Genomic DNA, 20,912 nt, shown 5'->3' on the forward strand with positions numbered 1-20,912 from the left:
TTCTGGTGTTATTTCTTTTTACAACACTTACTTCCTCTTCTATTTTTCTTCTTCATGTACCATGACCTTTCAGAACGTTGATTACCATCATAGCTATATTAATTTTATTCACTGTCACCCTGAATAACATGCTTGTATCAACACCATACCAATCTCGTAAGTTCTTTAACCATGAGGTTCTTCTTCGTCCTGGACTACGTTTGCCTGCTATTTTCCCTTGCATAATATTGCAGCAACCTATATTTGAGACTTCTCATTACATGTCCGAAATACTCCAGCTTTCTCTTCTTGATGCCTTCTATAATCTCAGTAGTCTTGCTGAGACGTTCGAGTATTATGGAGTTTCGAATCTTCTCCACCCAGGAAACTTTTAAAATTCTTCTATAGGACCACATTTCGAAAGCTTCAAGGCGATTTAGATCGGTTTTATTCACAGATCAGGACTCGACACCATCTCTTCTATTGTTATTGCCATTATTTCTTTTGTTTTTTAGGTATATATCGTATATTTCTCGTATTGTTTCTTGATTCACTAATCAACACCTTTATTCATCATCTTCAAAATTTAGAACTAAACTGAAGATTTCTCAAAAAAAAAGGGAGTAAGGCAAGGTTGTATACTTTCTCCAATGCTGTTTAACTTATACGTAGAAAAGACATTCAAAGAAGCAGTGGCATGATATAACTTGCAACGAGTTGTAGGTAGTCTTTTATCTTGAAGACAAAAACAACGATTGTAGATAAACATAATTGCAAACAAATGCAAAGTTATAATATGCAGCTGGAGAAGAAATCAAGCAAGTCAAGCAATGCTTCGCAATGCTGCTAAAAAAAGAATAATTTAATCCTGACTATCTAACATCTCACCTATAAGAAGACGATATACGGTGAACGCCTACGCATACATGTAAGGCACCTTAAGAAGAAGAAGAACCATACGAATGGATCTAATACAACTGGACATACTAAAGTACGTAAATGATCTGGTTCTTTTAGCACACAGTTACGAAAAACCGAATAAAAAAAGACTCACAGAGATTTGAAGGGAAGAATATAAGAAATATAAAAATATAAACAGATGAAAAGATGAGCAAGAATATTAAATAATAAAAATAAAAAACAGATTAAATTTTGAAAATATATTCAAAATCTATATTCAGGAAGCATTAAAGAACTGGAGGAGAAAATGCACAAAAGGATGAAAATAGAACTTGGGAATAAGTACACAACAAATTTAGCTTAGCCGAAGAATACGAAAATTGGGGCCCACCATTATGAAAACGGAATATAGTAGAATAAATGACGAAGAAACTGACCCACAATTGTCGATTAAAGATATAAAAAAATGTATACATACGGGGTTTAAAACGGCCTATGCCACATCCCCACACCTAACCGCCATCTATTCCCGTCCTGGACCTTCTCTTCCTCCAAATCTCGACGTTCCCAGGCGCAGATCCAAGGGAGGGGCAATGGAGTCAATTGCCTCCTCCTTGAGATCTCGCCTGGTTTCTACTGACACTTTTTTCAACAAAGAGATAATTACGATTGAAAATAAATAGGGAGTTATGTATCCCGTTGATAACTGAATAACTGAAACACAAATACGCAGAATTCCTTGGAATCGAAAATTAAGTTGCGATACTAGCAAAGAACTATTTTAATATAAAAAGTTGTATTGATATTTCTACAGATACTTTGAGCATAAATCTATATATAAGGAGATACCATTTACAGTAAAAATTCTATGTTATATTCACTCCCTCAACATAAATTATTTTAAAATCCGTTCAAGTACCATGTATAAGGAATTGTTATGGAGTTACGAGGGAAGTTATTTATCTTTTTTTCATGCTTCCGCTAAACGAAATTTTTTATTGAAAAATTCTTAACACTCTAATTTATCTAACCTATGTGATACACATTAGGTAGAAATGCACAACGCTTCATTGCATTTCGAGAAGAAGTTTGTGAATATTGTCTACGTTTTAGAAAGCATCAGTACATGTAATGCTAACATTTCGAGTCCTAAAGCTAATTTATTGTTAAATAGCTTTAGGACTCCTAAATAATTGGTCCTAAATTGTTAGAACCACCATTCATTGTCGTGTTAAAGTTCATCAATAAAATTTTCTCCTTCACAATTTTACTAAAAAACTTATTGCAAAAAGAATCATTATATTTAATTTCTGCTAAAAACCTGATCGGTGATTTCCTTAAAACATTACAAAACAAAAGAAACAGTGCTCAGATTGAATTTTCAAAAATTTGAGAAGACGTACAACTATTGGCCAACAAGCTACAACTATCCATAACAAGACCACGTATTTCTAATCGTCAAACGAAACGAACATTTTTACTTCATTGCTCCCTCCTTACAAGGTTGCTGGATCCGCCGTTGGACGTTCCATAACTTTTCTTACATTTGCACTTGTGCTGTTTCGAAACTCCAGCACTTCGGCACAAGTAGTCGATTTTTACTGCGTTGATTCGTCTTCTGGACTCTGCTGTTAACGTCTACACCTCACTCCCATAAATCAGAATGCCTTTACTATTCGAATTTTTGTTTCTTTTGTGTTATTTTTCCCCCAAATGGAATTTAAGCATCCTATGTATTCTGCTCTACTCATTCATTTGGTCTCCTAAATTTAATTTATGAACAAAAATTACAATCTACAAGTTAGCTGTAGAATCAATTCTGACGTATGAATCTGAATGTTGGCAAATTACGATGAAAAAGAAGACAAAACTGGAAGTAGTGGAAATCGTAGAAATGTCGGATATCCAGACTTAGACTTGATAACATCTTAAATGAAGAAATAAAAAGAAGAACAGGAAGGATTTTCAATACAGTAGATACAATAGAATCCAAACAACTTTTATGGTACGGGCATGTACCCAATGCGAATGGAAGGCGAACAATGACTAAATCAGGTCTTAAACTATGATCGATGGATTAGAAGAAGAAGAGGAAGACCATCATTACAATGGAGAGAAGAAATCAGAAATAATAAATAGAGCCATAAATAAGGAAGAATGGATCGACCGAAAAAGGTAGAGATCGAAATGCGGGATGCGGCAGAGACTGTAGGATCCATTTGCAGCGGCATAGGACTTTTGATTTACTTCCCCTTTCCCTTTTCCTTGTTCGCCTTCTTTTTGCTCTGACGTTGTATACATATTGTTTGCAAAATTTTTAATTTTTTAATGTGTACTTAATAACTGTAAAATTATATTAAGTAGTATAACTCACGCCATTTACTTGGTGTCTGTTTCTGTTTTTGTTTTGTTTGTAGTTTTTTATTATTTTTTGTTTTTTATTGTATTTTTTTTATTTTGTATAAGCTTTGTCCACAAATTGGTAAAATTTTATGACAATAAAGCATACCTTACTTACTTACTTACTCGAACAACTGGGGATAGTTAAACATATAATTACCTAGGGACCATAATTTCTAATGATGGAAAAATAGACTTACATAGATAAAACGATGATGACCGGCAACTCTAATATATTCTAAGCAATAAATAAAATAATCAGGAAGAAACAAAATAATACACAATACCTAATTCCCCCCAGAAGAAGAATTTTTATAATTTGCTCTACCAATTTTCCACAATCTTAGTCATTATTTTTTCCCTTTGTTTTTATTAATATACATTTTTCACCGTTTATTTGACATGATAATATTGTATCACAATTTATTTCTATGATGCAAAACGTAAATACCAGGCCTAAAATCCCCACTCACAGCCGCGACAGAAATACGTCGAATAACGAAATACTTTTAATCCATAAGTAGACTTACATTAAGCACCGTTCACTTCAAACTTTAAATAATATTCGCGATAAAGAGCAGCGATAGATAAAAACAACAATGCCGTCTAAAAAAATGAATTGGGAGTAGTGCGTGCTTCAACTTTGGCCAGCTATGAGAGTTCTCCATGTCCCATCGGTTCTCCTATCCATCGTTAATGGGCCCCAACTTGGACGCTAAACCTTCTGAGCTCCCCAATCCCCCCAATTCGGATGTGGCGCTCAGCGAGTACGACGATGGGTACAACAACGGTGGCTTGGATGTCTGTAGTAATGAGTTCGCTGAAGTTGCTAATCGTGAGCTAATAAACCGGGAGTTGGTTAACTTAGAAAATGCCGTGGTCAACATTGACAATTCGAACGATGTGATTATTGGGCCTGTGACTCAGTTTAACGTTAATGGGAATGTTACTATTTTCCACAATAAGGATGGACAACCTGTGGAAATTGAGGAAAAGTCGGAAATATCGCCACCTAAATACACGGGTGAGTTTTGTGAATTATTTTACCAACCCCTTTTGCATTGTTCGTTGTCTACTGCGAAATAATATGTTTCTAGAACTGTTATCAAGATAGACATTTGTACTTGAAAGTTTTAAAAGTCGTGAATGATTAATAATTTTAATTTTATCGCAACAAAGTCGTTGTTATCTGTCATCTCTCATAAATGTCACATTTGAAATGATCCAAAATTACCATGAGAATCGACGCATTTGTTTCTAGTCCTTGATTTCTTAAAGTCCCAAGTAATCTGGTTGTTATGCAGACCATTGTTGTTTTTCTGCTTTTTGGATCCTTTTTTTGTGTTTTACTTTTTTTCTTTTCTTGTTCTTAGCCTTTTATCGTCCATTTTTGGACATGGGCCTCTCCTAACGCCTTCCATTGACCCCTATCCAGAGCAACACACTTCCAATTTTTTCCGGCTACCTTCCTGATATCATCTACCCATCTCATCTGTGGTCTCTTGTTCATCTACCTTTAGGATAGGTTAAATTAGGTTCAATATAAATGGGTGCTTATTAACCACCCTTTTACTAGACTACCATTGTAAAATCTCCTGTAAAGTCGTTTACCTTTGTAAGGTCTCCAATGTTGTATTGTGGTGTTCCAACGTTGGTTTTTTTTTTTGTCTAGCAGTGTGGCCTGCGAATCTCCATTTGAGCTTGATAATTTTTTGTTGTGATATCTTCAACATTTGTTTTTGATCTTTCCCACTCCTTCCTCTTTCTATTTGACAAATACTTGTGGAGGTATATTTTTTGTTTCTTAAGTATGTAATGTATTAACTGGGTTTCCAAATCTTGCCCATGCTAGTCTTCTATAGTATATCTTTTAACCAGGAGGAGTAAACTAAAAAGACAGATTCACACCCAAGAAAGTCACTAGAATAATAACCAAATATATTTTCTTTTTTGGTTGATCCAGTCGGCCCTCAACGGTAATCCATAAATATTATATTAAATTAATACGTCGCTAAAGAGTTCAAAAAACAACTGCTTTTTATATAAAAGCAGACTAACAATCTAAAAATTAAAGGAATAACACAGAAAACACAAAAATCGCCGATATAACTTAATTAACCTATGAAATGTCACTAGTGTCAAAATTTGATAAATGTCATTAGTGTCAAAATTTAATAACAGTGGAGTAAACTTGCCTGCGGTTGGACCAATTACAAACAAGCAATACAGCGCGGTAAATTTGAATCATTCTTGGTTGAAAAACAAACCATAGTGCTTTCTGCTCTTTGGTTTTCTTTCTCAAGTTTCAAAATTTGGCCTAGGTAGACTAAGTGAACTTGTTCTATCTCATTACCATTAATTATGGTTATACATCTGGTGTAGTTTGTGTTTGATATTGTTTTTGTCATATTCATTCTTAGTCCGAAGTATTGGGAGCTGTCTGCAACCATAACTTGTACTTAGTTCCTCCAATGTCCTTGATATAATCACGATGTCGTTAGGTGATCTCAGTTGGTTTAAATTGTTGCCATTAACCTTGATGTCATAATGTTGACCAATGTGTAATTTGGAAGACGTTTCCTAGAGAACATTTTAGGCAATATTGCCTCTCCTTGTGGAACTTCTCTCTTATGGTGGTAGGATTTGTAATTTTGTCTAGTTGTACTACCATAGTTGCGTTTTTATGTATATTATTTATTAGTTGCCTATACCTAGAATATATTTATTCTACAATTATTAATAGTTTGTTCTATGGCCCAAATCTCGATACTGTCAAATGATTTTTCATAGTCTACGAAGGCGAAGGCAAAAAATTCCCAAGGTGTCAAGTCAATCCTGACAAGTGTCAATCTAGATGTGGTACTTGACTTAATGTTTATTAGAATTAGAACTGTTTCCACACGTGTGTCAAATTATTAACACCCACTTTGAACACGCTTTAACAAAAAATCAATGTTAATATCTCTAATAATTTAAATATATAAATACAAGATTAGTTTAAACACTTTGGAGAGAACAAAAGAAATTTTGCTTCGCAATTAACAAAAGATTCATAAATTAGCTATATTATCGCGTTGACTTGAAATATAATTTTTGATTATTTGATAGATAGCACTTTCTTTCTCGGCAAAAGTAATACTAACTAGCCATGCTTGTTGACTTCTAATACCAGCATCACTTAATTACATTTGCGGTCTCTAAATATGTAAAAAGTGAATTATAAATGACGCTGTAGTTAATTGTTCATTTCCAATGAACTGCCATTGAATTCTGAGAAAAATAAAAGTACTGTTAGTTTTATTTTCTCGATACTATGAATTTTCAGCATGGACGTAGCTGAAGCGGTTCTGGAGATTAACTTGGATACGTACCCAATAAAATTAGTTAAGTTTTTAGGACCATGTTGAGCTAGTAATGTTAGATAATAAACCAAACTGCTTTAATCTAGATTCTAGGATATTTCCCTTCACAAACGAGCATAGTAAATCATCCCTTTATCCATTAACATCATTATATATAAGTAGGTATTCCTCCTTATGTTCTTCCCATTAGGAGATTGAATGTTTTTTTATTTAATGGCATAGACATTAGTCATTTAGCCAGTTGCAATAATATACAATCCTATCCCTAATACAAAATTAAACAGAATCAATATACTAATACAATAAATAACACAATACAATAAAAAGAATGTGTGTGTACTTTGTACGCACGTAAGAAGTTATACTTCTATTATATGATTATATGATTATAAACGAAATTAATATACTTTTTATTTATATTTTATTTAAATATTAAATTAATTTATACTTAATACTTCTCAAACATTTTTATTAAAACAGTGCCAAAAATTAAAATAATAAAAAAATAAAACACACACAAACACATTAAAAATGCCACAAATGATTTCTGAACATTAATTGTCGGAAAAATTTTTAACTAAATACGTATTTTCTGAAAATAAAATTATATAATAAATATACTTACAATCATAAAATGTATAAAAAAAAATAAAAAAATAAAAGTTTCTATTGGGATTAGAACCAACTTACCACGCGGCTGGTATTTGCGTTGTATTGGGATTCACCCGCATTAAAACTGCGCCACAGAGACAGCTTGTCATTATGTGCGAAGATCGTCTAACTAAACAGATTAACCTTTTGACATTTTTAACTTACGTAAATCAAATTATTTTGATTTTGAATTGAAATGATTTAGAATTGAAAAAATACAACAAAACATAGGGTAAGAAGACAATATATTAGGTGAATATTGATAGAAATTTTGATGGTAATCATATTATGTAAAAAAAAGTATTACATACTACTTATGTATTTTGGTAGATTCAAGGTAGGTATCGGAGCCCGTATAACGACTAATAAATTTCGCAATCACTTGCGTCGTGCAAAGTGGCTATGTTCAAATATCATAACAAAATTTGATCAACTATTTATAAAACACTTACCAGTGAAAGATTCTTTAGCTTTTAATAAGCGAGATCTGCGGCACTCATACTAGGCACAGTTTGATGAGCTTTCACATTGGCATGCAACAATCATCTCTTCTATGTAAATAAGTCCAAAAATATAATATGAAAACTATTTAAAAAGGCAGTATAACCATTAACTAACTTTTTGTTTGTTGTTTCTCTTCCTACAAATTTTAAAACGCAACAAGCATACATTATAACCAAACACAGTCCCACAGCTGTGCCACAGCTGCCATATTGGATAATTTTTGTCATGTCATTTGAACATCCAATCAGAACAAAGTTATAATGCGCATGCGCCCGGTCGCTAGGTTTTCCCATATAAAATTTCACCGTCATTACGCCCGTAAAGAAGTATAACTTCAATAATACAATAAAAACAATGATGGATTTCTGATGAAGTGATATAACATTTATGATAAAAAAGGATGCAAATCTGAACATAAATCATAAAAAATTTCACTCCCGCATACAAATCTTATAGATTGAATGTTATCAAGGCTATCCTAATATGATCACAGTTAATTTGTAATGTAACCAAACCACTATCTTAAGATTCTCATCGAAGACATTCTTCTGCTGACCGGGAATTACATTGTTCCCTCAAGAAGTAAACACATGGTATCTTAACATTTTTTATCGTCAGAGACTCGTATAACAATTATTAACGATTGTTTTTAATTTTAATGAAAACGGATCTTGCAATTTTAATACTTCTTCAAATTTTAACGTTTTGGTCCCTTGTTTCATTTGTTATAGCTACAAGGTATTTCTACTTATTCACTTTTTCTGATGATAAACTTTCTTAACATGTATCGTATAAGTTGGTGCTGACCTGGAATCGCCAAAAGAGCGAAAAAACAACCAGAGGACCTGAGATATGGTGTAACAGCCGTTCAGGAATGAGATAGAGTGGGTTTGCAACAAGAGGCATGGAAAAGAGGAGAAGCCGTTAGTATTGTGGCCTAGAAAACCAAACAGCAGAGATCAAAAGACGAGTTAGACTGGCATGGGCGGCATTTGGAAAACTAAGCGACATCCTGAAAAACAAAAGATATCCACAACATCTTAAGACCAAGGTATACAATCAATGCGTACTCAGTGCTCTCACTTACGGTTCCCAAACGTGGACGTTTACAAAAGCAAACATGGACAAGATCATAAAAACGCAAAGAGCAATGGAAAGGCAAATGCTGCACATAAGACTATTGGATAAAAAGAGAAACGAGTGGATAAGAGAGAAAATCCAAAGTTAGGGATGTTAGACAAGAAGTTGCAAAGTTGAAATGGAGATTTGCCGGACACACTATGAGACAAAAAGAAGACCGATGGAACAAAATTCTCATAAATTAGAGACTGTGGGAATACAAACGAAGCAGAGGAAGACCACAAATAAGATGGGCAGATGATGTCAAGAAGCACGTGGGCTCTAGGTGGATAACTTCGGCGACAGACAGAGAAGAAGGGAAAAGGATTGGGGAGGCCTATGTCCAAAGATGGACCGAAGAAGACTAATTAGATAGATATATAGATAGAAGAGATAATACCGATGGCAAGAAGACATAGTGTTTATGACATTAAAAAATACCTATACTTTATTTCACGTTAAGAATAGAACATTGCGAAGATGTCCCATGCATTTCTTACGAACGATACAAGCGCGCCGATGCCACGACGCACTGATTAAAATGAATCGTCGGCAGTCGAGTAGCCACTCGTGCCCGAGAGGTTTGTCAACACCGCTTCTCCATAAGCGTAACGTTCTATTCTTAACGTGAAATAAAGTATAATCGTTGACACGAAATGCAGAAGCTATGAAAAAACTTCTAATTCTCTTGAGATATGGACGATGGACGTGTAGAAATATTTTGAAGAATGGAAAGAAAAAAAGAGATAAATAATTTGATACATTCCACACATTTTTATCATATTTGGGGAATCTTCCTGTCTTTCTTTGAGATGATCTAAAGACCTTGCCCCCAAAAACTTTCACCAGCTACGCTTATGATTTACTACAACGAACTATAAATTTTCTAGATAACTTGTTTAGAAAACCAGTGGGAAAATCCAAAAAGAGCTGCAACTTAAAGGAAAAATTAAAAAACCGACATGGTTTCGGAATACAAGAAATAATTGTGAAATAAGTGATGTATGTATGCAGGAATGCAGGTCTAAAGAGATATTGAGGATGAGTAACTGAAGGAGAGCAAGCAGGAACAGAGATACATGGAGGCGGATGCTGAAGGAGGCCTGGGCCAGACTTGGGCTGTAGCGCCCTAGGAGAGAGGGAGGTGTGAAGTATGTAAAGTTCATTTGTTATAACAAGAAAGTGAATTTAGATATGAATAAAGCCAGAGGAGAAACAAATTACTGCAAAACCTTGGCAATACTGATGATATCGGTATTGCAGAGAACTAAAAACGGCGTATATAAGTAGCGTCTGTAGCACTAAAAGAAGCAGTAGTTATAAGAATGTGACTAATAATAAACACAAACAAAAAGAAGTGAATTTCATCGAAGTAATTAACGATGTTATACCCTTGTCAACACTTGACAACAGCCAATACAAAAAAAACACTTGACAATAAAAAAACACTTATCGACAATCGCACAAATAAACCAGGTGTTATTTTGGGCTCAATCTCTTTTTTAATTCTTCAAATATATATCGATAAATGTAGAGGTCAAACTTTACAAAACAATAACACTAACACGTTTCAGAAATTTGAACTCTATTAAAAAGTAATGAAAATAGAGCGTATTGTGAAAAAAATACCGAAGACTATTTCACTCATCTTAAAATTTTCACATAATCTGACCAATCACAAACCAAAGACAGCTTGTGTTATCGCGAAAACACCAACTGTCTTTCAATTCTGATTGGTCTATCAGCTTCGTGTTTTCAACGACGTAACATGAGTCGTTTCGGTGGTACTTCAAACGAAGTTATAAACCAAAACATTGAAGAAAATATACCGAGTAACACAAGAAAATCTAAATCTTATATATGGAGACAATTTATGATGTTCTGTGTGGATCGCAACTACAAATTAGATGCAGAAAATAACAACGAAAGACTAGCATTCATTCTAAAAGACTGGGCCTTCAACTATTTATTGTTATAGGTAGAAAATAATTATAACAAATTATTTATAGTTATAATAAATATTTCATGATTATGACTAATTGTGAATTATTCAAAAAATGGGTAGATTTGGGTTACCTAGATCAAATGTATTATTAAATTCCTTCCTCTCATTCTACTGAATTTTTGACCTATCACTTTGTTCGTGAAACAGTCTAATAAAATACCACTCGTGATTTAATTTATCTTATAAGTCTGTCTTTTATTTCTAAACTCAATTGAGTTGCTTAAAGAACGTTGCTCGTCCTACGGACTCGTGGTGTTTTCAAGCAACTGTTTCGTTTAGAAGTAAATCGACAGACTTATCGCGACAATTGAATCACTAGTGGTATTACTATTGATAATTTACAATCCGACGAATCAAAATAATATAAACAATGTGTTTTGGGAAAGGCCTTTAGGAAGATCTTTAGGACAGCCTAGAAAAAAGTGGAAAAATGCAGTCAGAGAAGATCAGCTGATCTGGAGAAAATGGGAGTGAGACAATGGGAATTAGTGCCACAGGACCGACAGACATGGAAGGCAATAGTAAACGCGATAAAGACTTACGAAGATTTGTAACGCCATTGATGATGATAAATAACAATAAAGTACATAGAAAAGGATACGTCTTCGAACTGTAACTAATACGAGTATACCAGGAATAAGATATAGACAAACACAACGAGTAGGACATGTAATTGAACAGAGCAGATGACATAGATCCCGAATGAAATTCTTTGATAACATTGACGAAAACACAAGAATGCGCGCTTGAGGAAGGCTATGGATAAGGAAGACTTGAAGAGAATTCTTGACACAAGGGGTTACCTCTTAGGATACAACGGGGTTGTAAATCCGGAAGGATAATGAACTAGTCCATTTATAAATTCAAGTATTACATATCTACTTTCGACAGTCACTAATCTAATGCTTCTATTATCTCCACTGTTTCTATTAGATTTTAGTTTAATTTCCCACCTAAACTCTTCTCTTAATAAATTATTAAAATATTTCTTGACGATGTGACGATGATGACGTTTGGAGAAGATGAACAAATGCTGAGATTAGAGAGCTGTAGAGGAAATCCAGATCGTCAGAACAAATAGACTTAGTTGGTTAGGCCATCTTAAGAGAATGGCTGACGAAAGTGGACAAAGGACTCGCTGATGAGAGGGGAAGGAAAGAGGAGAAGAGGACGACCAAGAAAAAAGTGGCTAGAAGCGTATAACGAAGTACTGGAAACAATCGGGATAACAAATTGGAGAACTGCGGCCATGAACAGGAGAAAATGGAGGAAAACCGTGGAGAAATTCCAAGCCATGGGCATTTAAGGCTTGTTGAGCTACAAACATATAAAGTTGAGTCCACGAGTCTTTACCCGTGCGTTATCATTTAAATCATACGAAATAAGTCGATGGTAAGTCGGAAATTAAAATTTACTAAACGCAACATTTGCTCCTATTACGCCAAACATAAAATAGCCAAACAGAGAGCAAAGAAAGCAAAAGATTTTAATCAGATTAGATGTATCCGAGATGAAAATAATAAAATACTAGTTCACGAAAGGGATGTCAAAAATATTTCTGGGGAAGTATGGAGAGCATTTGGAGAGACAGGAACAAGGCGGCTAGCAGGCTTATTTAATAGAATTATGGAAGTTGGACAAATGCCAGACGAATGGAGAAGCAGTATACTGCTACCTGTTTACAAAAATAAGGGAGATATACAACAATGTACAAACTACAGGGCTATAAAACTGCTAGCCACACCATGAAAATATGGGAAAGAGTAATTGATAGACGGATACGTGAAGTGACCGAAATATCCGAGAATCAATTTGGCTTTATGCAGGGCAGATCAACAACAGATGCAATTTTCATTATAAGGCAGTTGATGAGAAAATACAAGAGTAAAGAAACAAACGCTCATATGGTATTCATTGATCTTGAGAAAGCATATGATAGAGTTCCTCGAGAGATTCTGTGGTGGGCACTCAATAAGAAAGGAGTCCCTGGTGAATATGTAAAGATTGTGAGGGATATATATGAGGGAGTAACGACTAGTGTTAGGACAGGTGTGGGAGAGACTGATAAATTTCATGTGAAAGTAGGATTGCACCAAGGCTCTGTGCTTAGTCCGTATTTATTCTCATTAGTTTTGGACCAGATAACAGCGAAACTACAGGGTAACATTCCATGTTGCTTAATGTATGCTGATGATGTCGTGTTAGTAGAAAATAGTGACAGAGACTTAGAACAAAAACTGGAACAGTGGAGGCAAGCTCTGGAGGAAAAAGGTTTAAAACTTAGTAGGACAAAAACAGAGTATTTGGAATGTTCATTTAAAGATGGAGTTACTACAAATAAAATGGTATCTTTGGATGGTGAACTGATTGTAAAAAGCAATAGTTTTAAGTACCTGGGATCGGTATTACGGAGTAATGGAGAAATAGATAGAGATGCATGCAGCAGAATTAAGGCTGGATAGATGAAGTGGAAAGAAGCGAGTGGTGGGTTGTGTGACAGAAAAAATGCAATGAAGCTGAAGGGAAAATTCTATAAAACAGCCATAAGACCGCCTATGATGTACGGAACTGAATGTTGGGCAGTGAAAAAGAAAGAGCAACAACGAATGCGTGTGGCGGAAATGAGAATGCTTAGATAGATGAGTGGAGTGACAAAGAAGGATAAAATTCGAAATGAGTATATTAGAGGAAGTCTAGGTGTGGCACCAATTGATGCCAAAATGAGAGAGCATAGGTGTATAAATTGTTGATTGAATTTTTGTTAGGTCGCTGGTTTAATTAAGATGGTTTGGTCATGTTCAACATCGAGACGTTAATCACGCAATTCGAAGAATAGCTGAAGTGCAGATTCCTGGAAGGAGTAGGAGAGGAAGACCAAAGAAGACCTGGAGGGAGACGATTAGGCAGGACATGTTGGTAAAAGAGATTAATATTGATATAACCCAAGATAGAATTGTATGGAGAAATGCAATTAGGGAAGCCGACCCCGCATAGGGATAAGGCAAAGAGAATGATGACGGGTTAAAATTTGAGTTCATCAAATATGTGTTCATAAAGCACATATCATCAAATATGTGTTTTATCTCGCCAGGTATTAATGACGCACGAGTAAAGACTCGTGGACTCAACTGTATAAAATATTTCTTATATAGCATTTTTGCAGCTAATTCTTAAACCAATATACATTTATTGTTTTCATCTCAGATACATCTAATGGATTTTGTAGCATTTGTAGTTTTTCTTTGTCTCACCTTCTCGACTGATACAATCTACAGAGGTTATTCACATTTTCCGATTTTCTTAATATATTCGCATCACACTTTATTTTGTTCAAGGTATATTTTTCCAAATTTAACACTCGGGAAGTAACACTAAAGTGGGGAATTCCTTTTACTCGCGAATTAATATGTTCAAGGCAACCACCGGTCGTTAGTAAATACAGTAATCAACCAAACAATAATTCATTAATTAGAACTGTCTGTTGTATTGGCTTTTACACAAATGTGGACAACGGTTTATTATTTGTATTTGGTATTTTTATTTTTTTATGCATATATCCGATAAGAAAATATTGACAATTAAAAAAATGAGTTATTAGATAAACTGTTTTTCTTATAATTAATAATGTTGAACTATATATTTATTAATTAATTTATTTATTTACAAATCTCAGCAAGCCTTGAATGCCTAGTGCTAAAATACAATCATTATACATAACACTTATATATTACAAAACTTGTATCAGGTGGGATGAATAAATTCTTGTCCCATCATGATTCTTATCTGCTAAATTGACGTACTATAATAGTTACCGTACTCCATTCATCCCCGTGTGTTGCTCTTTCTTCTTAACCATTAATTCTCCCTTTTCTGAGATCTTCCTGTATGCTATCAAACCATCTTTGACTTGGTCGTCCTTTCATTCTTTTCGTGATTGGGATCTTTGGCATCCTCTTCCTTTCCATTCTCATCATGAGCCCCATGCATCTCACTATTTGTGAGTTCGTTATACAGTTCGTCTAGATTCCTGTTTATTCGTCGTGGCCAGCCATCCATCGTGTTTGTGACTCTATAATATTTAGCTCTGAGAATTGTTTTTCCCATCTTTCCAATAACTCCGTATTTGCTTTTTTCGTTGTCCATACTACTTCACTACTGTAGGTACGTCACTTTGGGTGTATTCTTGTTTTATCGGAATGGGACGTTTCGATGCCGCCGGTTCATCGCCGGCCGTTTCGATGCCGCCGGTTCATCGCCAGTCCATTTCATCGCCGTCATATCTCGCATTTCCTAGAATTCCTAAATTATACTAAAAATAACTAATAATTGAAACTGTCGAAAATTCGGAAATATTCAGATCGCGATTAATTGACTGGCGATGAATCGGCCGGCATCGGCATCGAACTGGCGGCATCGAAACGGCGGCGATGAAACGTCCTAGACCCTTGTTTTATATATTCTCAACTTTATTTTTCTCGATACACATTTAGATTTTATCAGTGGTCTTAGGATTTCCATCTCTCCCATCATTTTTTTAACTTCTTGATAAAACAACTGTATTTCATTTTAATGAAATCTTTCCTGTATTTAAAAAAAATAAAATAAAAACCTTATCTTGTAAAAGGTATATTTAAAATCCCTAAAAAGGGTTATATCACAACAGAACGTTTTCTGGATCAATATTCCACCATCAGTGTTATCACAGGTCACATTACATGTTTTAAGCCTCCAAGTTATACGGGTAAAAACCCATACGTTGTTTTAAAATTGTGAGCTACATTATATTATAAAATTTTAAGGAATGGTCAAAATATTCCCAGATTAACTCCCGGCATCACATGACATCAACCATTTGGTTGTAATACAGTGGAACCTCGATAACTCGGATTAATCGGGACCGTGGCCGATCCGGGTTATCGAAAATCCGGGTTAGCCGGAGAATATGGTAAAAATTAACAAAATACGGTATACTTACAGATAAACTCCGTGTAGCCGCACACCAACGAAACATGAAACGTAAAACATGAAACATGAAACGTAAAACACGTTTCATGAAAATAAAACACGGCTAAACAAATCTTGAAGTCTGCCTACCAATGAAACGAGTGTGATTCATGCTCATAAAACATTTTTATTTTTGAAGAGTTTCATAAATGGCCGGACATATATTTGTTTAGCAGTGGTTTATTTGCATGAAACGTGATTTACGTTTCATGTTTCTTTGATGTACGTCCTTATAATTGAAATCACATGAAATATGTATATGCACAGTACCTACACATCTAAATTATTAAAAACGCGCAAACACAAACCTAAGCAAAGGGAAGCAAACAATACAAGACTATACAAAACAATACTACACACAATACAGTCACAATGAGAACGAAGTTATGAACAGTGAAAACTAAGACCATTGTTTAAAAAAGAATTTTTTTAAATAGTCTTTTAGTCTTTTTTAAACAATGCTAAGACAGTTTGAAATAAATAAAGAAATAACAGGTACCTGTTGTTTCCGATAAATCCGAGACAATGACCGTCGCTCTGCCGCCGCTGCCGTGTGCCATGAGTAATTTTTACTATCGTATACATAGTTCAAATTATACAAATACACATTATCTCTCAAATATTGTATTACATACTATCCCTTGCAAGATAATTCGGATGGAATTCCCCAGATTAAGAGACTGGGGCGATATCAAGCACAAAATAATCTGGGGAATTCATCCGAATTATCTTGCAACGTGATTTTAGTAAGCAATCTTACATTTTTATTGTTGAAGTGTTTCGTCTGATAAAAATCGGTCCGGGTTATCGGGGGCCGACTTATCGGGGTTCCACTGTATTTAAAGGTAGATGACAACTCAGTTGTCATCTAACTCTGCCATGTGAGGTCCTACCTTTAAATATTACAACCAATATGGTTGATGTCATGTGATGGCGGGAGTTAACCTGGTAATATTTTTAACATCTACATTCAAGAGGTATATTCTCTTTTCTTTCGTCTACATGCTATTCTCATTATTCTTCTTTGATCTTTGTAAGTCTGATTCATACCATCTTTCTTAGTTGTTCATGCCAATTGTCTTAATCTTTTCTTTTCCTCAGTTATTTCAAGATATTCTTCATCAAACCAATTCTTGTCTGTTTTATTTTTATGTATTATACTTATATTCCTTTTTTCTTCCTTCATTCGTATTACGCACATTCTGTCTAAGATAGGTCTAAAGGATGAAAGACATAACTTCCTCTATAAAATTTTTTGCACCTTCCAAACCTGTTCCCAGTAACCTGTCTTTCCTGCAACTCTTAAATAGCGCTATGCCCTCAACTTTCGTTATTTTATTTCCCATTTGTTTAGTTTCCTGTAAAGCCATAAGATCTATTTTGTATTTCTTTATCTCATTAGATCTTTAAACGCTCCCTCATAAACGGACCCTTAAATGTTCCAGGTGGCTAGTATCACGAATAAAGATATTTCACATACTCTCACAATTTCAAAAAATGTATCTAAAAATAAAACTATTAACATATGATATAGAGGTACATTATTTACCAAGAAAATCTCAACATCAGTAGATTTATTATTACATTATAATTATAGCGAAATTTTAATTGAGGGTCATGTACATTGTATTAACCGTTATGATAATAAAGTAAACAAAAACTATGATCTGGGAAACGCACCTCAATATCAAGAAGAAAAAACGAGAGATTAAAGTAAAGTTTGTGAAGATCATCTTAAAGGTTGGCCTGATCATAAAAAACTTGCAGGTTATTTGAAAGTGTTTTATACAATTAAGAATGAAACTATAATATAAGAAGGTATAATTTATTATAAAAACACTTGACAATATTTCGACAGTAATAATGTCCTGCAGATATATTTTAAAGCAAGTAAACTGTATAGAAGAAAAAATAAAATTTTTAATGTCTTTTTTAGCTTAAAGTCAATATTCAGATAATCAAATGAGATAAAACTAACTAATTCCTCCAGGAAATCATCTATTAATATACTTCAAATCGGTATCAAAAACAATGTTTTTTAATGTTTAGAGATAAGACAAGATAGACAAGAGATAAGACAAGATTTTATATTGGTATCTGATATACCAATGTATTGTAGTCTGAAACGTTTTATCTAATCTACTAATCTGAGTTTCTATAATGGTAGGAGAGCAAAGTATGCTAAATTTGCAGTCACTCGAGCGTTATGGGGACCTATTGGGTTATGATTATTAGGTCCTAAAACCAAAAAAAGTTAAGTAAAATTTCCCATTTTAGTGGGGACTTTCCATTTTTTAATTTAATTTTCCATTTCCAACAATCGTTTTTTTCGGATTATAGCGCCATCTATCCATAATTCGAAAAAATATGTCGAATAAAAGTTGCTTGTTTTTACGTTAACAATCCAAATCTGCAATAAAAATTTGGGGGTCCCATTTAAGATTTTAAAGTAACCCCCCACCCCATCTCCGTGGGGGTCGTGTTTGGTACCATTCGATAGATTTTTCAAAAACATTTTGAAAGGGTATCTTGCAGTTTTTCGATCTGATGTTCATTTTGCGAAATATCGCGGGGTTTGTACTTACTTACTCAACATACACACTACACTATGACACTAATACTCATGTTGTGAGTGGCTAAATGACATAAAATCCATGAAAAAAAAACTAAAAAAAAAATTAAAAAAACTTCATTTTTTGTTAATTGTCATTTTTGACATTTTTGACCTGGGGTCATTTTTCCCCTTCCCCCTTGGTCATCCGTGTAACAAAAAAAGTTTGGTCATCGGAAGGTTAAAGAAACTCGGAGCCTGGTTCAATACAACATCTGTGCAGCTTTTGCTGCACTTTTGCTTCAATACAACACCAGATAAGGTGAAGATTGCCATGCTGATCGCCAACATTCGTCACGGATAGGCACATCAAGAAGAAGCACTGGTATTGTATACCCATTCCTTCGCACTTTCTTTTCCATGGTTTCAGAGATTTTTCCAAAAATATTTTGAACAGGGTAGGGCCGGTAGGGGCTGTAGAGCAGCCCTGTAGTAGTCCCTTTGTCGTCTTAAATTTAGATGGATTGCATATTCTATTGCCCGTTTTGATAGCTAATTTGTTATTCTTGTAATAACCTGTTTTTTTCTCAAATTTGCAATATTTATGCAATTACCTACTACTAAGCATCTTCTGCACAAATAGTAACTACATAAGATTTATTCATTTTTGATAAAAAGCAAATATTTACAAGAATGTCGTCTGTTGAATGTTTTCACCTACAATGCGTAGTTCTTTCACAATATTGAAATGAATAAAAAAGTCGCTTTTTTGTTAAAATGCCCAAAGAAACTGAGGCAGTAAAAATTTCGATACCCACGAAATGGTACACAATTTCTATCGTCGTCTATCGACTTCCTAGATATTCCAGTTGAAAAATAGCGCCCAGTAATTTTTCTGATTTTAAGTTTCCAATGTACTCAATTGTACCCCAGGAAATGTTTTCTGGGGTACAAAGTTATCGAAGTCTCCTCGTATGTGCCGAATTTGGATTCTTTTCTTTTTAAAAAATCAATAAATTTTTCGTGTATACAACAATCACTGTTTGTATACATATGAGTTTAATTATCCCCAAACTCATTACAAAAACATATTTATTTGCGTCAATGCCATGCAACATTTTGAACATATAAATGGTACAAATTAATAAACCAATACACTGGGTACTAATTATTTTGGCGGATATAGCACTTTTGGCGGATATAGCACTGTTAGACCAGGGCATTTGGGAAAAAAGATATCATTTTTTAAATACAGCACCTATCTACTTGCATTGTTTTGCTTTCGTTCTTTCTCCCCTTCTTTTTCCCTATCAGGGAGTGGCTAGCTATTTTAATTTCCATACGCTCATCTCTTTCATTTTTTTCTATCTCCTGGCATATTATTTTCAATCCCTAGAGTGACTTTTGTTTAATTTTTCCCGCCTCTATGCTGTATTCATTTTTTTCTTGGTCTGCCTCTTTTTCTTTTTACGATGTTCTTTGCTTCCTAGACTTGTTTTGTATTTTGTTTGTATATATATAGCGACTGTTTTACAGCATCATAGGCCGTTTATCGCAATTCGAACGCCATTGTTTTCTGTTTTGCCATGAATATATTTCTATATTTCTTCTGTTCATGGCTATATTGATCCCTTTTTCCCAAGACTTTTTTGGTCTTCCTTTTTCCTTCTTCTTTTTGGGATCCACCTCCAGGTTTTAATCGGTAATCTCTCATCATTCATTCTTCTCATGTGTCCGTACCAGGATAGTTGTTTTTTCTCTATTGTATCCGTTAATGTTGTTTCCACCTTCATCATTTCTTTCATTCTATCGGTTCTTACATGATCGTGTAATGTTAATCTACAGCCTCTTCGCCAAAAATTGTTCTCTACTGCGTTTATTCGGTTCTGTATTTTCTTATTCATTGTCCAGATTTCTGAGCCATATGTAACTGTTCTTTCAATAAATGTTTTATATAGTTGTTTTTTTGTACTTTCTCGTATATCTTTACTACATAGTAACGAGTTTATCTGACTTGTGATGGCTCTTCCTCTACCTAATTTTTGTTGTATGTCTGTTTCGTCGTTTCCATCTTCCGTCAATGTAACTCCCAAGTATCTATATTCTTTAGTGTTTTTTATTATTTTTCCTTCTAAGTCTAGGTCTTCGCCTGTGCAGCCTACTGTCATATATTCTGTTTTGTTTGTATTTATTTCCAGACCCCAATCTTCATACTCCTCTATCAGTTTTCGAACCATATTATAAGCAGCGTCCTATGTATCCTCCGCTAGAACCAACTGATCGCCAGCAAATAACAAAGTAGTCAGATTACCCTCTTCTATTTGTACTCCCATTTTCTTACATTTTCTGAACCATTTCTTCAGAGCCGTGTTTATATAAATTTGAAGAGGGTAGGGGACAGGCAGCATCTCTGTCTTAGACCCTTGTTAACCTGAAA

The 20,912-nt window shown here is 34.4% G+C and overlaps 1 protein-coding gene across 4 annotated transcripts in view; it reads left to right on the forward strand.

The window, feature by feature from the left end:
- The first annotated feature begins 3,774 nt into the window (after positions 1–3,774).
- The window catches only part of LOC114333899 (peptidoglycan-recognition protein SC1a/b), an 83,742-nt gene continuing 66,604 nt past the window's right edge, over positions 3,775–20,912 (forward strand). For 2 of the 4 annotated variants that reach the window (XM_028283899.2, XM_028283918.2), the window contains exon 1: positions 3,775–4,303. In XM_028283899.2, coding sequence (XP_028139700.1) covers positions 3,946–4,303 — 358 coding nt within the window. In that variant the 5' untranslated portion in view covers positions 3,775–3,945. The remainder of the gene's footprint in view (positions 4,304–20,912) is intronic. The other 2 variants (XM_028283905.2, XM_028283910.2) reach the window with 1 other exon arrangement.

This window comes from Diabrotica virgifera, chromosome 5, assembly GCF_917563875.1.
Source record: "Diabrotica virgifera virgifera chromosome 5, PGI_DIABVI_V3a".
Classification (NCBI taxonomy): domain Eukaryota; kingdom Metazoa; phylum Arthropoda; class Insecta; order Coleoptera; family Chrysomelidae; genus Diabrotica; species Diabrotica virgifera.